The sequence below is a fragment of the Oncorhynchus kisutch genome, linkage group LG6 (genome assembly GCF_002021735.2).
Source record: "Oncorhynchus kisutch isolate 150728-3 linkage group LG6, Okis_V2, whole genome shotgun sequence".
Taxonomy (NCBI): Eukaryota; Metazoa; Chordata; class Actinopteri; order Salmoniformes; family Salmonidae; genus Oncorhynchus; species Oncorhynchus kisutch.
Window position 1 is genome coordinate 20,352,169 of NC_034179.2, and position 25,619 is coordinate 20,377,787.

Here is a 25,619-nt window from a genome sequence, read left to right on the forward strand (position 1 = left end):
CAATGAAAAGTAATACATGTGCAATAGGACAAAATGTGATAAAGGTAAACCAATTTAACAAATGTCTCAATGTGCCTTAAAGCCACACTCTGACTTATATGAGAACACAACCATAATGAAGTAATATGCCTAGGTCTTTATTTTATTATCTAGTTATGATAAGGTAATAAAGACAGTTGTACTATTCATCTCATTATAGCATGAGCTACGAGTCACATTCTTCTAAATCAAGGGGTATATTTAATTAGTTGAAATTACTGGAAACGTATAGACTGTGGCTTTAAAAGGTAAATGTAATGTCTTATGTATAGTAATGTAATGGTTTCATACACTGAATAATCTACATTCGTGTAGTTATGTGCGAAGATTTATGATGTATGTTAGAAAAAAAGTTGATTATTTATCTAAATGCGACATCCTAGTTAAATATTACGTTTGGAAGAGAAAGAAGCTACAGTAGTCCCGTCTATTCTCACAATCAAGCTGTTCTGGGAACAGCAGGTTGCAATTAAATCGTTTGTGGACATTTGCTGCCATCTTGTGGTAAGACTTGAGCAGCGCTATATGTGAGCTGATAAAGATACAGCATCTACCGGCATGTGGGCTTTACCAACAGTATTTCATTAAAATGTTGACCCAACTCTGGTTGATACTCTAGCTGATAAGCACCTGCAGAAGCTAAAATCTGGTAAAACCATCCATACTTACATGAAACATCCATATTTACCATGCGCCGTTGCCGTTTTATTTTTCACTCTTCTTTCACTGACCGACCCTACACTTGCAACTCACTCTGGGAGAGAGTGATGTCATGTGACTTGACGATCCTGGCGCGCGAAATATAATTCATATATTTCTGTTTTTTAGCATCCTGTGAGACGTTGTCGTGAGGAAAACAAAACAAACATTGGCAAGCTACCTAGCTATCTGCTTGCCAATATATATATATATATATATATTTTTTTTTTTGGGGGGGGGGGGTAAATTACTTGCTCTCAAATGGTATTTACAATGTCCATTTGTTAGATGGTGTTAAAAAGAAAAGCCCGTTCTCTGCTTGCTAGCTTAGCTAGCTAACGTTAGCGCTCAGCGGTTACCACACGGTAACGTACTTTACAAACTGAGGGGAAATTTAGTTTGCTAGCTACCTCGGCTTGCCAGCTCGCGAATTACTTGTATACACAGGAGCATCCATGTTGATGGGATGACAAGAAACAGGAAGAAACACAAAAAAGGTAAGACAGAAAAAAAGTGTGTTTTTCTACTGTTTGTAGATTTTCTGAACTCAGACCTGTTCAGTCAATAACGTCAGTTCGCGCACTTTCAAGTCCTTCCACAAGAGGGAGCTGTCGTAATGTTGTTTGGGCTACATTTATGCCCTGGCACAATTATTTATATATACACTAGATGACTGTTGGAGCGCTGTGTTGACGACACCGTGCCTCCATCTTGGCACTCCCCACCGTTGTAAAAAAATATTTGGAAGCTATAAAAGGCATTTATACTGAACAAAAATATAAACACAACATGCAACAATTTCAACGATTTTACTAAGTTACAGTTCATATAAGGAATTCAGTCAATTTAAATATATTCATTAGCCACTAATCTATGGATTTCACATGACTGGGCAGTGGCACAGTCATGGGTGGACCTGGAAGGGCATAGGCCCGCCCACTTGGGAGCCAGGCCCAGCCAATCAGAATGAGTTTTTCCCCCACAAAAGGGCTTTATTAGAGGCAGAAATACTCCTCAGTTCATCAGCTGTCCAGGTGACTGGCCTCAGATGATCCCGCAGGTGAAGAAGCCAGATGTGGGGGGTCCTGGGCTGGCGTGGTTACACAAGGTCTTGTGGTTGTGAGGCCGGTTGGACGTACTGCCTAATTCTCTAAAACAATATTGGAAGTGATTTATGGTAGAGAAATTAACATTCAATTCTCTTGCAACAGCTCTGGTGGACATTCCTGCAGTCAGCATGCCAATTGCATGCTCCCTAAAAACTTGAGACATCTGTGGCATTGTGTTGTCTGATAAAACTGCCTTTTATTGTCCCCAGCACAAGGGTTACCTGTGTAATGATCATGCTGTTTAATCCGCTTCTTCATGTCACACCTGTTAGGTGGATGGATTATATTGGCAAAGGAGAAATACTCACTAACAGATGTTAACAAATTTGTGTACAAAATTGGAGAGAAATAAGCTTTTTGTGTGTTTGGTACATTTCTGGAATCTTTTATGAAACAAGGGATCAACATTTTACATGTTGCGTTTATTTTTTTGTTCTAAATTTGTTTTTGCCACATTTATTACATTACAGATACGTTAATGCATACTTTTAAATTATATTATGTGAGCAAAACATAAACATTTAAAATGACAAAATATATAACTTTTTCCTTAACTTAGAATTCCTAAAAGTATAATTTTTAGAGATGACTAATGCCACTGTCCCCTCTACAACAAATACTTAACATGCAATTTTGTCCTTTTAACATTTAATTGAAATACTGTAAAATTCCATTAATTCCTATGGAGCACTACTCCTACTGGGAGTGCAAATATGGCCGACTGGTGACTTCAAAGCCTCTCAATGGCCAATACATAGCATCAGAATTCCAGAGTTTATATACATATTACTCCTTTTCTATTAGTGTTATGCTGATTACATCTTTGATTAACTCAGGTATTGTTGATTCTTTATCATAGGCAGAATGCAGTGTTAGGTCTGACTTAAACTAACATTACCTGTCAATCAAAAGTCAAGTGTGAAAGCGTGTGCTTGTGGGTGCATGCAACAGGAGATAACACCAACATATCTGGAATTATTTGCTATCATGGTGGTCATCATATCTTTATTTCTAAGAACCTCCATAAAGTAACTGTTTTGTAAAGTGTGTGTGTGTGTGTGTGTGTGTGTGTGTGTGTGAGAGAGAGAGTGCCTGTTGATGATTGTTTATTTAATTGTCTCAAAACACTGATAGGTTTCATGCCAGTCCAAATTCCAAATGTTCTTGTACAGTAAATAATAGAATACACAACTACTATGCATGTACAGTCATGTGAAAAAGTGAGTACACCCCCTAGAAAGTTATTTTTTTTGTTGTAAAAATTTGGACAAATGGATATGTTATCTTCACTTCAACACTATTGACAGATAAAGGTAACCTAATTTAACAAATTAAACTGAAAGATTATACTTTTCAATCATTTATTCATCAAAAATCAACACAAATGCAATTCCATAGAGCGGAAAAAATAAATACACCCCAAGCTTCAATAGATGGTGTTGCCCACTTTGGCAGAAAAAATAAATGGTTACATTAAGTTTAACTGTCTATCAGTCTCTTATATCGCGATTTTTTTCCCCACTCCTCTTTACAGTACTGCGTCGACTGTGTCAAGTTCGAGGGATTTCTTGCATGCACTGCCCCCTTCCAAGTCCCCCCACAACATTTGGACAGGATTGAGATCTTGGCTTTGACTCAGCTATTCTATAACCCTCCATTGCTTATTGTTTGAGCCATTCTGTTGTATCTTAGCTTGTGTGTTTTGGATCATTGTCCCGTTGCAAGATCCATGTTTAGTTCAGCTTTAGCTTTTTGACAGATGGCCTCACATTCTCCTCAAGAATTCTCTGATACAATATGGAATTCATGGCTGACTAAATTATGGTAAGTTGGCCAGGCCCTCAGACAGCCCCAAACCATAATGCCACCGCCTCCATGCTTTATTGTACTTCTGTTCAAAGGCAGTGTTTTGTATTTGCCAAAGATGGCATCTGGCATTGCAGCCGAACAACTCCACCTTTGACTCATCTGTCCAGAGCACATTGTTCCAGTAGTTTTGGTCCTGTCTTGATATTAGTTTTCTTCCTTCCTGACTGCCCATGTAGGCCAACTTTGTGCAGTCTATTTCTGACAGTTGACTCATGTACTTCGATATTGATTGTGGCACGAGAGGCCTGTAGATCCCTTGATGTTACCTTAGGGTTCTTAGAGACTTCTATGAGCATCTTTCAGTCAGCTCTTGGGCTGAATTTGGTAGAATTACCTGTCCTAGGTAGATTGCCAGTGGTCTGGAATTTTCTTCATTTGTAGATGATCTGTTGGACAGTGGAACAATGTACTTTGAATTGCTTGGAAATGGATTTGTAACCTCTCACAGGCATCAACAATCTTTCTTCTGAGGGCCTCTCAGGTCTTTTGATCTTGATGATCTGCATGATGTGTTATCACACACCCATATGGTTATGACCAAAGTTTATAATCTTTATGGAAGGCTGGACCCTCCCAAGGTACTCTCCAATGATTTCATAATCATTTGCACCTGTTTTGATGCACTTGCTCCTGGTTTTAGCCATTTTAGGTGATGGAAAAGGTAGGGGTGTACACTTTTTTCTGCATAAGGAAATTGCATTTTTGTTTATTTTAATTGCATAACATTTTCAAAGTAACATTTTTTTGTGTGATTTGTTAAATTGGGTTACCTTTATCAATGAATGTGGTTGGAATTTTGCTAAAATATCCGTGTCCAAATATGTAAAAAAATAAATATATATATATATATATATATATATATATATATAATACTTTCCAAAGAGTGTACTTACTTTTTCACAAGACTATATTGGAAACGATGTATGTATTATTTTATTAACTAGCAACAACTACTTACATTGGTTTTACTCGTTGCATACACAAGTGACCTCGACCTCTCCAAAACATTTACTGTAGTTGTGTGGATGTTATCAGTGTACAGTAGAAATCCTAGCAAAGGGTAGCAATGCAGAAAGCGGCGGAAGTAACTGTTACTGGCTATGGTTGCTGCTGCTAGTTGGTTTGGCGCCGGTGGAGGGAGTTATTCCTGCAGCAGTTCTTCCGGTCGGCATTTTGTTCTGCGAGAGAAGGGGGATAGTCTGAGTGGATCCCTTTTATCACCGCGTCAATAGCGTTTCTGTTTTTCACATTGGATTGTTTTCCGAAACCAGTCGGAATTTGCACTCACTTTCTGCTGGGGTAGGGAAACCGGTGCAAGTACCGGTTATGGGAACGTTTGCCCCCTTTAAGCATAGATGTTTGCAGTGAGAAGGAAGACGAACGAACCCTCCCGACCCGGATTATTGTTGTTATATTATTACTGGTACTCGGAGGAGCTGTTAGAGCGATAGAACGGAGAGGGAGCTAGAGACACGGTTCGAACCACTTTGCAACCATTTCTTTTTATCAACACATCCAGAGGTAAATATGATTGTATAAAATAGATTTAGGAGCACCATCACCAAACAATTCCGATCGGCTACACGGGTGTTGTTAATATTCAGTGAACCAGGTTAGATGCTATGGAATGCACCGATAGGTCATTTCTCCCTTTATTTTGCTTATTGCCTTGTATCCGCTCATAGGCGTCGGGTCGGGGTTACGCTTCCTCAGGCAAGTCCGAGGTTCAGTTAGCAAGCTAATAGGCCGACGTAGGCCATTAAGACGGTGAAAATAAAATCAATATCTGCACGAACAATCATGATAACAAACCAAAAGGGATGGCCTTACCGTGGCTAAGGAACGACTGTGTGGGCGAGTCAAAGCAAGCATGGTTTCGGTTGCAGCCTCGGTAGTTAGCTAACGTTAGCTAGCCACAGCTAACTTTTGTTAGCTATCTAGCGAGGTTTGGAATATTACAGCTAGCTAGGTGCGTAACCCAACGAGGTATTTGTTAGCTATTTAGACAAAACTAACAAATGCAACTACACGATTTTCTCATTAGTTGAATGTTTGCTGACGTTTATGGTGGAGCCAGATGTGCTGAGAAATAGGCGTTTAGCTAGTTATCTAGTGACTAATGCTACACACTAGCTAGTGCTAGGAGATTTTTTGCAAAGATGGCAATTAAACTGGTTGAAACGTTTCCCTAACAAGACGGGCAAGCTTCCTTTTCAGTTTAGAGGCTACCAAATTGTACACATTCAGCATAATTTACATTCACTTATACAATTATAGATGCAGCTTTATTTACCAAGTTATCTAGTTAAAATTTATCAAATGGAATCATCACATACACCACAGATATTTAACATGTCTTGTCTCGTTGATAACATGTTAAATATACCTATAGCCATTCCCTCTGCACTGGATTGGTTACTTCAAACAAAGTTGATTAATTTGTTTCCATGGCAATTAGCAACATATCAATGTAGATATTAATCTAACTTAATACAGAATATACATATAGGTACATTGCTTGCAAATCTTGAACGATCTTCAGGAAAAAGGATGTGCAACACTGGGTTCTTGTAAACACTAAGTTTGATGATAGTAGATAAGAAAGTTGCTGAAATACGTTGGACCCTAATTGGTTTTGGGCTGTGCAATTAGTAACCTACTGGCTACTGTATCCGATTAAAGTTACTGTGTTGCCAGAGAGGGAGAGAGACAGATGTGCTGCTATGTTGTCAACCCAAGCAGCAGAGTGTAAAATCAAGAGTCTGTCCGTAATCATGAATCCTGCTTGCCTTCAAACGGTTCTCAACCATCTGGGTGATCAAAGGCATGTCATATTGATCATGGCATCCAAGTATAGCTAGATGAGCTAACTATAACTATGTACCTAGCTGATGTTACTCAAGGAGTGAGTCTCAGTTGCTAACAATGGTTAGCATCCTGGCTAGCAAATTATGCTTAGAAGGCCCTCACTGGATCAATCCCAATACCCCCCCCCCCTGCTTAGCCCTCCCCCTCGTTTGAGTGCCCCTTGTTAGGGGAGTGTCCCTCAAATAGAGCAACTAGTGGTAGGGAGAGATAAATAATCCTATGGCATGAGACATCACTCACCAACAGCAGAAGCCACCGAAGGATAGCCTACCACGCATTTCATTGACGAGAAGCTTTGTGTTTTTCACAATGCCTGTACTGGTGGCAGTAATGGCTTAATTTATATTTCTCATGCAGCAAATACGTACTTAACATATGAGAACTGCAAAACAACAATGTGCCAGTAATGTACCCATGCTCTGGCTGTAGTTCAATGTAGAATAGTACTGAAGCAGCAGGATTAAGGACACTATTGGTCACACAAGGTCCAACCAAAATGTTACTTCTGCTTTTAACACAATCCCTCCGAAAGGCACACATGCATACATATACTGTTTTTTTTGTAGTGGTGCGGGGGGCTGCCACACTTGGCGCTTGTTCTTATGGGGGTTAAGTGCCTTGCTCAAGGGCACAACAGCAGACAATGGTATCTTGGATTTGATACCAGCTACTCTCTGGTTAACAGCTCACTTCCCACCAATTCTTCCAGTTGGACCCGGGATTCGAACTGGCAACCCTCCAATTGCTGGCACACCTCTCTAACCTTTAGGCTACCTGACGCTCCTTTCCATAATAGCAGGTTGACATATAACGGTCAAATTTCCTTCACGCTGTCATTTTCTGCAATTTCTTGGCAATTAATGTTGAGTTAATTAGCTACGTTACTTCAGCTGCAATTGCATGACAAATAACTTCAATCTAACGTTACTACTACAATAAAGAACAATGACACGTCAGATTTTTTATTTTTATGAACAGCAAGGCAAGCTTACAAAATGGTTTATTAAATTTGCAGTAAAGTTCAATGCTTATCCACTGGTTTTCACAAGATTACAGGTTGGTTTGCTCAGTCCCTAAAACATTAATCAACACGAATTACAATTCATACAAATGGCAAATGCCCATATAGCAAGCTAAATGTATAACTAGCTGGCTAATGTTAGTTGGTCAGATATCTTTTGAAATGGAAATGTACTTTTATTCTTTACTTAACACTTAACATGTAAGCATTTCACTCTAGTAACGAATCCATCAGAACTAACTAACCTGCTCCGGGGCATGCTAACTCCACTTACCCTGAATGAAATGACTGAGCCACGAGTTGAGGACCAATGAAATCAGATCCCTCTTGTGTCATCATCCTGTTAATTTGAGGAGGAAAACTGATTAAATATTTAATTAATCAAGCGTTTTTGTGTGTCCAAAAATTGTGATGTTAAAATATATCACATGACAAATTTTGGAATGACAATGCATTTTAAACTTCACGCACAGTAACACTTCTGTATGATGTAATACAATTATTTTATCGATAGGAGTGGGGAAAAGGGTGGTTGTGCATTGATAAGCACACCAAAGTTGGAATTAATGATAAGTAATAAAATGAAGACGGCACCTCTAAAAGCCTATTTCACACCATAGCCTGCTGAATTTTCAAGATAACTTTTCTTTCATTTTGATTTCGGAACAAATTAAAATGTGACACTGACTCGCCTTTGATGTTTCACCATTGTCTCAATGAAGAGTTTGGCGTTTGACAAGCCATGTGCCACATGCACGCACAGTTACAGGAATATATCCACCATCGTAGTACGGTTGAAGCCTGATCTGGAATGCGAAGCTAACTGAAGCTGGTTAGCTTTGGAAAACCCCGAGTAGATCTAGCTTGCCTTGTACGATACCCCTCTGGTAGGACATCAACCCATACTTTGGTTTAGTTTACCTGGCCACTGTTTCAAGTGTTAACTTTAGCATTTATGTCACAAATCAAATGCAAGTCTATATTAAAATGTTCACTCTTAATGTCCAAATCATCTTAAAGTATCTAAAAATTGATTGTGGAATGCAATTAATTGCAAAAATGCTAACCTAGGTACCATTGACTTGAATTGGATTTGTGCCACAAATGCAAAAAAAGTTTGCATTTAAAACACTGGCCAAGTAAACAAGCAACCCATGGGGGGGGGGGTGTTTTTTTAATATCACCTAATAACAAGAACTGCACCATTTAGAGATCAGAAACTCGTTGTTGCAGTGGGGGGTCCGTGGATGACTTTTGACCACATCTTTGGATTCCTCATGTCTTGCTCATTGTTTAAAAAAGTTTGGTAATGCTTCCGGAATGCTTATCTGTTTCAAACAGAAACAATTTCAGAACAATCTGAGATGGTGGGTGTCATAGCATGCTGAAATTAAATGGAACGACCCAGCAACTCTCCAGGGTTGGGTCACAGAGTTCAATGGAGTTTTGGGAATCGCTCAATAGAAAGCCTGCATCTCGATTCGCTTGGAGGACCAAATAGTGGGCTGAAAGGGCACTACACCTTGCTGAAAGTTGAATTGGAATACCACTACGACACGCAGGATCATGCTAAATTGAGATTGATCCACTATCTCATGTTAGGCATAAAATAAATACCAAATAGTTCTGTAGCTAGTGCTAGTTGGCTAATAAAGGTTGCAGTGCACATGTTAGCTAAATTAACAACCTCATTATTAACCATGTTTATTGAGTAGCGTATGCAAATGATGGCAACGTAAACTCGTCTGTTACGCTGCCACGTATTTACAGGGAAGAGGACTAGTTTGACTTGCCTTTGCTAGTTAAATAGCCAGTGTAGCAACTTTTCCAATGTTATTTAATTCAGCTAGTACATTAGCTTCTTCTTGCATAACTAAGCTAAATGGCCCATTATCTGTGGAAAATGTCGTGGCTATCCCATATGACTGAATTAGTTTAACGTGTTGGATTGTCATTGACCAACACATTTTAGCCTACTCATACAAGCTGCAGGTCTGCTATATTCATGGAAAATGTACTTGTATTAACATATCTATCAAAGTACAATGGCAATGCCTGAATGTTACTGCTTGAATGATGGTTATTGACCGGAAAGAAACACCTTAAAGTAATAGTATAGCTATAGTAGCTACCTGCAAATGCAGTTAGGGAGCAATTCAAGGAAAGTGTTTTCAAGAAGACCCTGCTGCTCCAGAGGAATTGCCTTCTTTCTTTCAACCAGATAATCCTTTGTGCTGCTTGCTCGCCCACCCTCTTACCCAACCTCTTACCCAACCAGCACAGCCCCAGAGTGACCATAAGCATTTGGGTCCAGAAAGGGGTGGCAGTTTTCATTTAAGCACGCATGGGCGCACACCTCTTTCTAGGATTGTCAAGGAACTACCCCAGTAACCACTGATAACGGAGCTGTACCATGTCACGTCATCTAGGCCTATTGCTATGTGTTGCCGATCCTTGTCTCTACTGTCAATCTCGTGTTGATGATGCTATAGTGGGATAATTACTCCTGGTTGTCTTCTCCTCTGAAAGTGGCTTCAAGGAAAATAGTAGTGAATGATAATGAGGTGTTCAGTCCAAATGCAAAAGGTTTGGGAAAATTCTTTAAATGCACTGCAGTTCAGTCCTGATGAAAAAAACATACATCTGCATGTATTTTGAATGGGTTGCTTTGATGACACCCCTGAAACTTTTCAGGGCAAGCACCACCAGTACTATGCACATGCATGTTTGCAAAAGTGTTGTACTAATAGTGTGTTTGCTCTGCCATTCATCGACCACTTTCCCCATGTGTACAAAAAGGAGCCTTTTTTTACTCAGTTTCACTACTCTTTACTCTGTGAAATCCCCTCAGCCCTGGTTGAATTATAGTGTCTAATTAATGTAAACCCATTTGTTCATCTCTGTCTACTGATGATTCTTGCTACTCTTGATTATGTTTTTGCCAAGACTTTGGTTTAAAGGGATAGTTCTGGATTAATTTCTCTGAGTCCGACAAACTCGTGGATACCATTTATATGTGTCTGTGTCCAGAATGAAGGAAGTTAAGAGGTAGTTTAGTGTGCCAATGCTAACTATCCCTTTAACATGCTCTAGCACCTCTGAGGACAGTGTTGCATATTGAGGAGCGTTGTGTGATATTGTGAATAGGGCATTGCCGGTGGCTGTTCTAATGAAGTCCTCTCTGTTCTGCAGCGGTCGGGAGATGTGAGGAACAGTTGGAGGGCAACGACATTGAGCAACCTGTGCATCGACACGACCCCCACACCCCTATCTTCAGCATGAATGGGGATATGCCTCATGTTCCCATCACTACTCTTGCTGGGATCGCTAGCCTTACTGACTGTAAGTATTACACTGCCACTCACACATGAACTGATATACAGTGCATTCGGAAAGGTAACTGATTTCCTTATATGAACTCGGTAAAATCTTGGAAATTGTTGCATGTTGTGTTTATTTTTGTTCAGTATATTATGAAAGGTACAGTGCATTCGGAAAGTATTCGGACTTTCAGTATTCCACATTTGGTTACATTACGTCCTTCTCCTGAAATGGATTACGTGTGTGTGTGTCCCATCAATCTACACACAATACCCCATAATGACAAAGCAAAAACAGGTCTTCAGAAATCTTTGCAAATGTATAGATAATAAACTGAAATATCACATTTACATAAGTATTCAGACCCTTTACTCAGTACTTTGTTGCGCACCTTTGGTAGCGTTTACAGCCTTGAGTCTTTTTGGGTATGACGCTACATGCTTAGCACACCTGTATTTGGGGAGTTTCTCCCATTCTTCTTTGCAGATCCTCTCAAGCTCTGTCAAGTTGGATGGGGAGCTTCGCTGCACAGCTATTTTCAGGTCACTCCAGAGATGTTTGATTGGGTTCAAGTCTGGGCTCTGGCTGGGCCACTCAAGGACATTCAGAGACTTGTCCCGAAACCACTCCTGCGTTGACTTGGTTGTGTACTTAAGGTTGTTTTCCTGTTGTAAAGTGAACCTTCGCCCCAGTCTGAGGTCGGGAGCACTCTGGAGCAGGTTTTCATCAAGGATCTCTCTGTACTTTTCTCCGTTCATCTTTCCCTCGACCTTGACTAGTCTCCCAGACCCTGCCGCTGAAAAACTTCCCCACAGCATGATGCTGCCACCACCATACTTCACTGTAGGGATGGTGCCAGGTTTCCTCCAGACGTGACGATTGGCATTTAGGACAACGTTTTTCATGGTCAGAGTCCTTGAGGTGCCTTTTGGCAAACTCCAAGCGGGGTGTCATGTGCCTGAGGAGTGACTTCCGTCTGGCCACTCTACCATAACGCCCTGATTGGTGGAGTGCCTCAAAGATGGTGGTCCTTCTGGAAGGTTCTCCCATCTCCACAGAGGAACCCTGGAGCTCTGTCAGAGTGACCATCAGGTTCTTGATCACCTCCCTGACCAAGGCCCTTCTCCCCCGATTGCTCACTTTGGCCGGGTGGCCAGCTCTAGGAAGAGTCTTGGTGGTTCCAAACTTTTTCCATTTAAGAATGATGGAGGCCACTGTATTCTTGGGGATCTTCAATGCTGCAGACATTTTTTGGTACCCTTTCTCAGATCTGTGCCTCGACACGATCCTGTCTCGGAGCTCTACGGACAATTCCTTCAACCTCATGGCTTGGTTTTTTCAATGACATGCACTGTCAACTGTGGGACCTTATAGACTGGTGTGTGCCTTTCCAAATGATGTCCAATCAATTGAATTGGAAACATCTCTCAGATGATCAATGGAACCAGGATTTACCTGAGCTCAATTTCGAGTCTCATATTTGCAAACCATTGCTAAACCTGTTTTCGCTTTGTCATTATGGGTTATTTTGTGTAGATTGATGAGGGGAAAAAAATATTTAATCAATTTTAGAATAAGGCAGCCACGTAACAACATTTGGAAAAGGGGAACGGGTCTGAATATTTTCCAAATCAATGCAGCTACATTTTTAACAAAGGCTCTACTTACGGGTACCTCGAAAGCAAGTGAAAAGATGTTAGCAGGGCCAGGCTATTTTTCAGGACTGCGTCTACTGACATTTAGACCAGCTGCAAGCTTTGATGGTACATTGGTAAAGTACATTGGCCGTGGTATCAGACTATACCACGGGCATGACAAAATATGTATTTTTACTGCTCTAATTACGTTCGTATCTAGTTTATAATAGCAATAAGGCTCCTCTGGGGTTTGTGACATATGGGCAATATACCATGGCTACGGGCTGTGTCCAGACTCTCAGCTTGCGTCATGCCTAAGAACAGGTCTTAGCTGTGGTATATTGGCCATATACCACATCTCAGGCCTTATTGTATAGCATGGCTTACACTACTTCAAAGGTAAAAACGAAGACATATTTATCTACAACCTTATGAGGCTAAACATAGTCAGGTTTCAGGGGAGATCTATTGACAGCATGGGAGTCAATTCAACCATTCTAGGAATATTTATAATGTTGTCAGAATTACACGGACAATGATGAATAGCTGGGAATCCCAGTTTTCCAACAGTCAGATTTTTCTTATCTACCAATATTGAGCATTTGAGAGGAGGTTTTACAAATGTATTTATCAATGGTTAATTAACGCATCCATTCATCAATTCTGACATGACAATGACATTAATAGATGCTAAACGGTAGGCTGTCATTGTAAATAAGAATTTGTTCTGAACTGACTTGCCTAGTTAAATAAAGAATAATGGTTAAATAGGCCTACCAAGAAAACTAGTCAGGCTACATGATATGTTTTGCGTTGGCTATCTATTGTAGTTAGTCTGTCTATCATTATTTTATAGGTTAGGCTACCTGTTTCTACAGTGTCTCTTTCTCCTAGGCCTGGGCACGAACGCAGATTCACAACTTTTCTGGGGTTTTCATGATCGTACGAACTCGAAAAATAAGCTAGAACTGGGAAAATGACTCCTTACTGTCACAGATATCAATATATGGACTCGCGGCTTTGCTTTTTGTGGTCTTTTTATTTTTTTACTTGTCCATTCGAACAATTTTTAAATTATATATTTTTTGTCTGACTTCTAAAAAAAAAAATGTTTTACTTGTCCCGCCCTGTATAGTTTGCAAAGTTATAGTATATACAAAGCTGTTTTCCAAATGTATACAATCCTCTAAAAAAAAGTCAGGACCATTTTGCTTGCTTTATGGTCAGTGCTGCCAGCCGCAAAGTTCATTTCTTGGTATTTAGATAATTAATTTACCAAGTTGGCAAGATTGAATTTAGCTTGTTTTTATTGCACTTTTGTTTCCTGTTGTAATAAAACATGAATGTTCTCTACATGAATATTGCGTTCTTGATATTTAGGACACTATTATTGGTGGTACTTTTCAATAGCCTTTGCTTTAGAGTGACATGGGTAGTGTAATGTGATGTATAGTGTCGATAGATAGTATCCACCAGTGCACATTTCGTTGCCTTAGTGCTTGGACTTTCAATGCAATAAATTACACTGTGGCTAAGTGTCAAAGTCTGGATGGCAATTTCTCTTGACTACAATTCCAGGCAAATGTTCTGTGCTAGTTATCCAATTGCTTAGGTAGCTTGAATACAAATATGATCTCTGACAAAGAGCCATGAGGCTGAAACATTGGCACAAAATAAACAAGTGACTTTGAAAGTATGTGTGAGAACATATTTTCTTTTAATTATTCTTTGATGTTTCCTATCCACCTGCTAAGCAATCCCAAGAAGTGCATTTCAGTTTTACAGGGGTTGCATTAGAGTTCAGAAATCTGCATTTTCAAAAGGCTAACCGCCATAAAAAATATATATAAAATGCCCATTTGTGAATTCTCATCCGTGTGAAGTGCAACTGAATCACAAAAATAGTATTATGCCGAGCAGAAATTCTAATAAGCATTTTAGATCTGCGTTTACAAAAAGCAGCAATATATTTCTTAGTTTTTTAAATATTTTTTTTAACATGCATGGAAAAACGTAGAATTCTGCATTAACGCAACCCCTGCTTGTAGGTTATTGTTCTGCCAAAAGGTGCATTTCTCTCCAGGTGTTAGGTCTTGAGCAGACGGAAGCAGGATTTCCTCTATTGTTCATGCTTAAAACCTATGGGTTGTTTTATGCAGTGATGTGTAGTGTTGGATTTACCCCTAACCTAATACTTTAACCCTAACCTAATACTTTAACCTCAACAATATCGGGGAGTAGCTGGGATGTTGATCCATCCATGCACTATTTTTCCCATCTCAGGTGTTTTATTAGTCACCCAGACAGCTATCAGGCTAAAGCGCATATCAGAGTCCAAAATTCGCCACATTCAAATCAATAGGAGCTGCGTACGTGGAGCGGCATTGGTTGGGAATTTTAGGGGGTTGCGCGACGGGGGCTGTACACGGATGGTGGTCTCTAAGCTGCGTAGCTATATCACAATGTGGGGCTGTACCATCTCAGCTCCGGCCTCTGAATTATGCGTAACCGGTCTGCTCTTCTTCTTTGCAGTGTTAAACCAGCTGCCCCTGCCATCCCCTCTCCCCGCCACCACCACTAAGAGTCTGCTGTTCAATGGGAGGATTGCGGAGGAAGTCAACTGTCTGCTGGCCTGCCGGGATGAGAACCTGGTGTCCCAGCTGGCTCATAGCCTCAACCAGGTTTCCACAGAGCACATGTGAGTACCCTCATCACCGCACGCCTTTCAACGCTAGGGGTCACAACCGCTGATAAGAGTGGGAGCTGTTGTCTCTTATGAGCCACAGTTGCATTAGTTGATTCCCCCCTCCATTGCAGAGAGCTGAAGGACAACCTGGGCAGTGATGACCCGGAGGGAGACGTGCCTGTGCTGCTGCAGACAGTGCTGTCTAGGAACCCCAACATCTTCAGGGAGAAAAGTAAGTTAGCCCAATACTGGGTTCAGGATGGTAAGGAGAGAGTGCCTCTGACTCTGCATTGAAGCACAGTGTATGGCCTAACACAGCGCTGACTGTGTCTCTGCCTCTTAGGGCCTTGATTTGTTGTCCTCAGTAACATTTTCTGGGTCTAATGTGTTTTGTGAGTCAAAACTGCTTCTTGAGGTGTTGCAAGGCAAGCTTTGCTGTCTTTATCATTTTTAGAGTTGGCTCTGTACTTGTAGCTTGAAGAGAGTTTGTAGTGAATTTAGTTGTCATCTTGATTGCCTTGAGTATACTTGATAGACATTTAATTGCTTTGTGAAATATAGCACTGTTGGGCAGTAGGGTTGGACGATGTTAACCTTTAACCTATCGTGATTATGTACTCATAAAGCATTGTGATATATGGTGGTATGGCCCCTTATTGGCCAACCAAAATGTATATAAAATATAAAAGAAACATCTGCTAAAACCACCATTGGGCTAATAGCACGAAATCGGATGGTACTATTTAGGGCTGGGAATTGCCAGGGACCTCACTATATGATTTTGTCATGATACTTAGGTGCCGATATGTATTGCAATTGTCACGATTCTAAACTCAGCTAAAAAAGAAACATCCCTTTTTCAGGACCCTGTCTTTCAAAGATAATTTGTAAAAATCCAAATAACTTCATAGATCTTCATTGTAAAGGGTTTAAACACTGTTTCCCATGCTTGTTCAATGAACCATAAACAATTAAATGAACATGCACCTGTGGAACGGTTGTTAAAGACACTAACAGTTTACAGAAAGTAGGCAATTAAGGTCACAGTTATGAAAGTTTAGGACACTAAAGAGGCCTTTCTACTGACTCTGAAAAACACCAAAAGCCCAGGGTCCCTGCTCATCTGCGTGAACGTGCCTTAGGCATGCTGCAAGGAGGCATGAGGACTGCAGATGTGGTCAGGGCAAGAAATTGCAATATCCGTACAGTGAGACACCTAAGACAGCGCTACAGGGAGGCAGGAAGACAGCTGATCGTCCTCGCAGTGGCAGACCACATGTAACAATACCTGCACAGGATCGGTACATCCGAACATCACACCTGCGGGACAGGTACAGGATGGCAACAACAACTACCCGAGTTACACTAGGAACGCACAATCCATCCATCAGTGCTCAGACTGTCCGCAATAGGCTGAGAGAGGTTGGAAGGGGGCTTGTAGCCTTACCAGACATCACTGACAACAACGTCACCTATGGACACAAACCCACCGTTGCTGGACCAGACAGGACTGGCAAAAAGTTCTCACTGATGAGTCGCAGTTTTGCCTCACTGGGAGTGGTGGTCGGATTCACGTTTATCGTCGACGGAATGAGCGTTACACCGAGGTCTGTACTCTGGAGTGGGATTGATTTGGAGGTGGCGGGTCCATCATGGTCTGGGGCGGTGTGTCACATCATCACCGCTGTGCGTTACAGGGAAGACATCCTCTTCCCTCATGTGGTATCCTTCCTGCAGGCTCATCCTGACATGACCCTCCAGCATGACAATGCCACCAGCCATACTGCTCATTCTGTGAGTGATTCCCTACAAGACAGGAATGTCAGTGTTCTGTCATGGCTAGCGAAGAGCCTGGATCTCAATCCCATTGAGCACATCTGGGACCTGTTGGATCGGAGGATGAGGGCTAGGGCCATTCCCCCCAGAAATGTCTGGGAACTTGCAGGTGCCTTGGTGGAAGAGTGGGGTAACATCTCACAACAAGGACAGGCAAATCTGGTGCAGTCCACGAGGAGGAGATGCACTGCAGTGCTTAATGCAGCTGGTGGCCACACCAGATACTGACTTACTTTTGATTTTGTCCCCCCCCCCTTTTTGTTCAGGGACACATTATTCAATTTCTGTTCGTCACGTCTGTGGAACTTGTTTAGTTTATGTCTCAGTTGTTGAATCTTATGTTCATACAAATATTTACACATGTTAAGTTTGCTGAAAATAAACGCAGTTGACAGTGAAAGGACGTTTATTTTTTTGCTGAGTTTATATGTATTGCGGTTTTATAGTAATTTGATGTTCCAAACATTGCTAACGATATGTCTGCTGCAGAGAGACGAGAGAGCATGAGAAAATTAGTTTATCAATCATTGAATTGAAAGTCCTGAAAACATGTCGGCTCATTATTTAGAAAGAAGATGGAGAAAAATCTATAGGATGAAAAATACTGGAGTTTCAGTGCAGGTACAGCCAACTAGCACTAGCTAATGTTAAAGTAAAACTATATATATATATATATATATATACACTTTTTCCCCCCCTTCAGTATCAATATATATATCTTTTTACCTCTATCACTACAACAACTGGAAGAATCATGATGAAAGATAATGTTGTTGAAAGCCTAGGCAGAGCCACATGATGGAGCAAAGTAACAGTCCAACAAACAGTACAGTAGTGAGTTAGGTTTTATATCTACCGTCTTCAGATCTAGATAATGGCTTCATTTGCCTCATCCTCCTGTCTTAAGGGTGTGTAGCATAAATGTAATCAAATTTAACATATGGATTTGCATTAGTATATGAATTAAAAGTCCCAATGCAAAGTTACACCTCACTTTTCATTTCTCGAGTTATGACATAAAACTAAAGAATTACGAAGACATGTCGGAAAATGTTTTTCCGAGGTCTGGTGTAATATGGAGGACCCGACAAGCCACCCTATTCCCTATAACGTAAACTCCAACAGCAATAACTTCAAATGAAACCAATTTTCAGCCAAGTTACCATCAAATACTTGAATTTATTGTAAATCTAACCAGTTATCAAAGATTATTAGCTGGCTAAGATAAGTGCATATAGCTATTTAGCTAACTAGCTATTAGCCTATCCAGCCACCAAGCCTGCTAACAACTGTAGACCAGATAGAACCCAACTAACTTAACACAAACTAAACGGCAGATCAAAAGCAAAGAGAGAGCAGAGACTTAGAGATTGATGTCTGGAGCCCAATCGAAGGTAAAACCTTTAAAATAGTGCAGGCTGAGTTGGCTACCAAAGCGAGGGGAGGCTGGCGCATCACCGGGCCGAGGGAGAGTCAGTGAGGGAAATCATATAGTTATAATGAGAAAAATCTCAAGTAGATTTGATGTCAGTCATCTAGTGCGCTAGCACTAAGCCAATGTGGAAAATCTTTCAAAACTTGCATAGCCTACTTCACAGAGAACATGTCAAAGTTGACCGAACAGACAAGGTACTACATACACAATTAGAGCAGGCAGCTATGATTTTCTTTCGTTTTGAGCCCAACCTGCCTGCCGTGCTAACAGGTTCCCACTAGATAACACAGCCACAAAGTATGTGAAACGCTTGAGGATGCTAACGGTGGCCAGCTTGAGCTAGTTATCGAGCTAGCATATGAACTAACATATAACGTTGAGAAATAGCACTTTGTGGGTAGTTCAGAAGATATCCTGAAATAAGTTAAGAAATATCTAATAACCCCAAAACATAACTATGTTTGTAGTTGTATCAAATCCAATCAAATTGTATTTCTTACATGCGCTGATTACAACATGTGTAGATCTTACCGTGAAATGCTTTCTTACAAGCCCCTAACCAACAATGAAGTTCAAGTAATCGAGTTTAGAAAATATTTACTAAATCAACTTTTATTGGTTACATACACATATTTAGCAGATGTTATTGCGGGTGTAGCGAAAAGCTTGTACCACTAAAGTAAAATAAAAAAAATAACAATAACGAGTCTATATACAGGGGGTACCGGGTCAGTATGCGGGAGTACAGGTTAGTCGAGGTAATTTGTACATATAGGTAGGGATAAAGTGACTATGCAGAGATAATAAACAGCGAGTAGCAGCAGGGTAAAAACAAAAGGGGGTCAATGTAAATAGTCCGGGTTGCCATTTGATTAACTGTTCAGCAGTCTTATGGCTTGGTGGTAGAAGCTGTTAAGGAGCCTTTTGGACCTAGACTTGGTGTTCCGGTACTGCTTCCAGTGGGGTAGCAGAGAGAACAGTCTATGACTTGGGTGACTGGAGTCTTTGTCAATTTTTTTGGGCCTTCCTCTGATACCTCCTAGTATATAGGTCCTGGATGGCAGGAAGCCTGGCTGTACTGGGCCGTACACACTACCATCTGTAGCGCCTTACGGTCTGATCCCGAGCAGTTGCCATACCAGGCGGTGATGCAACCATGCTCATGATGGTTTAGTTGTAGAACTTTTTGAGGATCTGGGGACCCGTGCCAAATCTTTTCAGTCTCCTGAAAGGGAAAAGGTGTTGTCGTGCCCTCTTCACGACTTTCTTGCTGTGTTTGGACCATGATAGTTTGTTGGTGATGTGGACACCAAGGAACTTGAAACTCTCGACCCGCTCCACTATAGCGCCGACAATGTTAGTGGGGGCCTGTTCGGCCCTCCTTTTCCTATAGTTCACGATCAGCTCCTTTGTCTTTCTCACATTAAGGTAATCACATTATGACCACAACTAAGTTACCACGTCTTTGACCACACTGTGCTATTGTTTGTTCTACTTCTCATAAAGTTGTGATTGAAAATACCTTAGGCCTATAGATTTGTCATTGTTCTTTTTGAAAGTGGCAACTTTAGGACAACAGTACAGTTTTTGGGAAATAGGCTAATGTTCATAACTTTCATTTGTCCTAAAGCTTTTATGATAGGCCTAGTTCCCCTTCGTAAAAGGGGGAAGCGGAGCGGTCTTCTGGTCAGACTCCGGAGACGGGCACATCGTGCACCACTCCCTAGCATTCTTCTCGCCAATGTCCAGTCTCTTGACAACAAGGTTGATGAAATCCGAGCAAGGGTAGCATTCCAGAGGGACATCAGAGACTGTAACGTTCTTTGCTTCACGGAAACATGGCTCACTGGAGAGACACCATCGGAGTCGGTGCAGCCAGCTGGTTTCTCCACGCTTCGCGCAGACAGAAACAAACATCTTTCTGGTAAGAAGAGGGGCGGGGGCATATGCTTCATGGTTAACGTGACGTGGTGTGATCATAACAACATACAGGTACTCAAGTCCTTCTGTTCACCTGATTTAGAATTCCTCACAATCAAATGTCGACCGCATTATCTACCAAGGGAATTCTCTTCGATTATAATCACAGCCTTATATATTCCCCCCCAAGCAGACACATCGATGGCTCTGAACGAACTTTATTTGACTCTTTGTAAACTGGAATCCATTTATCCGGAGGCTGCATTCATTGTAGCTGGGGATTTTAACAAGGCTAATCTGAAAACAAGACTCACTAAATTTTATCAGCATATCGATTGCGCAACCAGGGCTGGAAAAACCTTGGATCACTGCTATTCTAACTTCCGTGACGCATATAAGGCCCTGCCCCGCCCTCCTTTCGGAAAAGCTGACCACGACTCCATTTTGTTGATCCCTGCCTACAGACAGAAACTAAAACAAGAAGCTCCCGCGCTGAGGTCTGTTCAACGCTGGTCCGACCAATCTGATTCCACACTCCAAGACTGCTTCCATCACGTGGACTGGGATATGTTTCGTATTGCGTCAGACAACAACATTGACGAATACGCTGATTTCTGAGCGAGTTCATTAGAATGTGCGTTGAAGATGTCGTTCCCATAGCAACGATTAAAACATTCCCAAACCAGAAACCGTGGATTGATGGCAGCATTCGCGTGAAACTGAAAGCCCGAACCACTGCTTTTAATCAGGGCAAGGTGACCGGAAACATGACCGAATACAAACAGTGTAACTATTCCCTCCGCAAGGCAATCAAACAAGCTAAGCGTCAGTATAGAGACAAAGTTAAATCTCAATTCAAAGGCTCAGACACAAGAGGTATGTGGCAGGGTCTACAGTCAATCACGGATTACAAAGAGAAAACCAGCCCCGTCACGGACCAGGATGTCTTGCTCCCAGGCAGACTAAATAACTTTTTTGCCCGCTTTGAGGACAATACAGTGCCACTGACACGGCCCGCAACTAAAACATGCGGACTCTCCTTCACTGCAGCCGACGTGAGGAATACATTTAAACGTGTCAACCCTCGCAAGGCTGCAGGCCCAGACGGCATCCCCAGCCGCGCCCTCAGAGCATGCGCAGACCAGCTGGCTGGTGTGTTTACGGACATATTCAATCAATCCCTATCCCAGTCTGTTGTTCCCCCATGCTTCAAGAGGGCCACCATTGTTCCTGTTCCCAAGAAAGCTAAGGTAACTGAGCTAAACGTAGCACTCACTTCCGTCATCATGAAGTGCTTTGAGAGACTAGTCAAGGACCATATCACCTCCACTCTACCTGACACCCTAGACCCACTCCAATTTGCTTACCGCCCAAATAGGTCCACAAACGATGCAATCTCAACCACACTGCACACTGCCCTAACCCATCTGGACAAGAGGAATACCTATGTGAGAATGCTGTTCATCGACTACAGCTCGGCATTTAACACCATAGTGCCCTCCAAGCTCGTCATCAAGCTCGAGACCCTGGGTCTCGACCCCTCCCTGTACAACTGGGTACTGGACTTCCTGGCGGGCCGCCCCCAGGCGGTGAGGGTAGGCAACAACATTTCCACCCCGCTGATCCTCAACACTGGGGCCCCACAAAGGTGTGTTCTGAGCCCTCTCCTGTACTCCCTGTTCACCCACGACTGCGTGGCCACGGACGCCTCCAACTCAATCATCAAGTTTGCGGACGACACAACAGTGGTAGGCTTGATTACCAACAACGACGAGACGGCCTACAGGGAGTAGGTGAGGGCCCTTGGAGTGTGGTGTCAGGAAAATAACCTCACACTCAACGTCAACAAAACTAAGGAGATGATTGTGGACTTCAGGAAACAGCAGAGGGAACACCCCCCTATCCACATCGATGGAACAGTAGTGGAGAGGGTAGTACGTTTTTAAGTTCCTCGGCGTACATATCACAGACAAACTGAATTGGCCCACCCACACAGACAGCATCGTGAAGAAGGCGCAGCAGCGCCTCTTCAACCTCAGGAGGCTGAAGAAATTCGGCTTGTCACCTAAAGCACTCACAAACTTCTACAGATGCACAATCGAGAGCATCCTGTCGGGCTGTATCACCGCCTGGTACGGCAACTGCTCCGCCCACAACCGTAAGGCTCTCCAGATGGTAGTGAGGTCTGCACAACGCATCACCGGGGGCAAACTACCTGCCCTCCAGGACACCTACACCACCCGATGTCACAGGAAGGCCATAAAGATCATCAAGGACAACAACCACCCGAGCCACTGCCTGTTCACCCCGCTATCATCCAGAAGGCGAGGTCAGTACAGGTGCATCAAAGCTGGGACCGAGAGACTGAAAAACAGCTTCTATCTCAAGGCCATCAGACTGTTAAACAGCCACCACTAACATTGAGTGGCTGCTGCCGACACACTGACTCAACTTCAACCACTTTAATAATGGGAATTGATGGGAAATGGAAAATATATCACTAGCCACTTTAAACAATGCTACCTAATATAATGTTTACATACCCTACATTATTCATCTCATATGTATACGTATATACTGTACTCTATATCATCTACTGAATCCTTATGTAATACATGTATCACTAGCCACTTTAACTATGCCACTTTGTTTACATACTCATCTCATATGTATATACTGCACTCAATACCATCTACTGTATCTTGCCTATGCCGCTCTGTACCATCACTCATTCATATATCTTAAGTACATATTCTTTATCCCCTTACACTTGTGTCTATAAGGTAGTAGTTTTGGAATTGTTAGCTAGATTACTTGTTGGTTATTACTGCATTGTCGGAACTAGAAACACAAGCATTTAGCTACACTCGCACTAACATCTGCTAACCATGTGTATGTGACAAATAAAATTTGATTTGATTTTGAATGTGATGAAAGAAATAAAAGCTGAAATAAATCACTCTCTACTATCATTCTGGCATTTCACATTCTTAAAATAAAGCGGTGATCCTACCTGACCTAAGACAGGGAATTTTAACTAGGATACTTACTTGTTGGTTATTACTGCATTGTCGGAACTAGAAGCACAAGCATTTCGCTACACTCACATTAACATCTGCTAACCATGTGTATGTGACAAATAAAATGTGATTTGATTTAGTCGGAGGCTGCTGAGGAGAGGACGATTCATAATAATGGCCGTAATGGAGTACAATGGAATGGCATCAAACACATGGATACCACCGATTCCGCTCCAGATATTACCACAAGCCCGTCCTCCCCAATTAAGGTGCCACCAACCTCCTGTGGTAGGAGGATAGGTTATCAGCCTAAGTTTTTAAACAGCTAGACACAAGATAGTTCAGTGTCCGTAAAAAATAAATGAATAGCCTAGCTTTACGCTATAGGCAAAGGCCCATGCATCCAACATTAGAGAGATAAACAATATTTTCTGATGGAACATTTTGTGCTGCTTTGTTGGAATTCTCTGCTCTGTCTACTAAACATGAAAGAGTAGGCTATATTCCTTGGCCAAATCAAATGGGGATTGGGACAAAACGGGAAATTAAGCTTTTAAAATAACAAGCCGGAGAACAGACTGTCCACTGCAAAAGGCCCATCATCATCTGACATTGGAGAGGTGAGAGCGAGAGAAAAAATAGGTTATTTCCATGTAAAAGGACCCATGAGCATGTGAAGTTAAAAGGAGCATGTCAAATGAAAGCTAATAGTGTATATTTTGGAAAATGAAGGCATAGATGCATGTTTTAACATGCATGTTTTTCCATTTTAAAAATTAGGCTTATGTAAAGGATTTGATTTCTGGATAAACAGATGGAAAAGGGGTCTTAGAAAACATCTACCAGAAAATGTATTAAAAGGTATCACAAATGCATCAAAACACAATGATGTTGACATAAAGACCCCTGCCAACTAATATCAACACATATTTAGTTTTGGAGAAATTGTTTACCATTTGTAAGTTTAACGCTGCAATATGTAACTTTTTGGGCGACCTGACCAAATTCATATATCTTTAAGGTATTTTATCTCCCTGATGAGGATAGAGGACAATGAAGTAACAAGTAATGGTAGACCTATCAATTACTGATATCAATTTTGTTGATGAATTATTAAGTGATTGGTAACGGACTTCCGAGTTTCAATCTGTATAGGAATTACTGCCACTGAATTGGCTACAATGGGAAATCACAATAGTCACTAATCACAGTTGGGTCATCTGCTACTGTCCTCCCTTCCGCTGGCATACTGTTATGTTCAGCTCAAAACTGTTTTCTTTCTTTCTGTTGTCTGGTGGTCAAACCAAGTGTGTTAAAACAGTCTGAGTCTGGACAACCCCTCCTCCGCTCTCTCTATGCCTCACGCTCAAGTTAATGTCACCTCTCCCAGCTCTTACTGACACCTACCCATGAGCGCCCTCTCTTTCCATTTACTCTAACCAGCATCCTCACCCACTGAACACTGACCGACACCGGACGTCCATAGACTTTGAAAAGTAGTTTAAATTTGGTCAGTCCACCCTGGTCTTGATGTTACAGTCCACAGACGGACAGGACTGGACCAAATCTGAACCTATCATAGACTTATGTTTCACATTTTTGGATAGCACAGTGAATAGTAGAGCACAGTACAATACAACACAGTACTGTACCGTGTGTGGAGTACAATACAATACAGTATAGTATATTGTACTGTACTGAACTAAACTCTACTGCAGTGGTTCTCAACTTGTTTTGCCTCACAAAAATTATTGGAAAATACAATCTGAAAAACAATTTTTAATGCTATATTGATAGTAAATGTAGCAATTAAATGACAAGGGAACATTCCCACCTCTTTCATTGTCAATAATAACATGTTGCCCATATTCTTGATGAAGAATGTTAGTAAGCTCACTGGTTTGAGACCACAAAATTAGTGCTGCTAATAAATAGCTCAATATTGAGTTTTTTAATGATTTGAAAATCTAAATTCATTATCATTTATACACACTTTCTACCTTAATTTGTTTAAGTTCGGACTGGAGAATTTATTAATTGTAAAAAAAAATCTAATATATGTGTGTGTGTATATTTATATATTTCTTTACTCGGACACCCTCGATCCATTCAAGGCCTCAGTTGCGAACCACCAGTTGAGAATCACTGCTCTACTGTGC

At 41.4% G+C, this 25,619-nt stretch overlaps 1 protein-coding gene across 6 annotated transcripts in view; it reads left to right on the forward strand.

Moving 5' to 3' along the window:
- Nucleotides 1-1,001: 1,001 nt before the first annotated feature.
- LOC109892488 (nipped-B-like protein B) overlaps nucleotides 1,002-25,619 on the forward strand; it is a 73,872-nt gene continuing 49,254 nt past the window's right edge. For 4 of the 6 annotated variants that reach the window (XM_031826367.1, XM_031826368.1, XM_020485055.2 and 1 more), the window contains exons 1-4: nucleotides 1,002-1,235; nucleotides 10,798-10,947; nucleotides 15,096-15,261; nucleotides 15,381-15,481. In XM_031826367.1, the coding sequence (XP_031682227.1) occupies nucleotides 1,205-1,235; nucleotides 10,798-10,947; nucleotides 15,096-15,261; nucleotides 15,381-15,481 (448 nt within the window). In that variant the 5' untranslated portion in view covers nucleotides 1,002-1,204. Of the gene's footprint in view, nucleotides 1,236-4,830; nucleotides 5,238-10,797; nucleotides 10,948-15,095; nucleotides 15,262-15,380; nucleotides 15,482-25,619 lie in introns of those variants that run through there. The other 2 variants (XM_031826370.1, XM_020485056.2) reach the window with 2 other exon arrangements.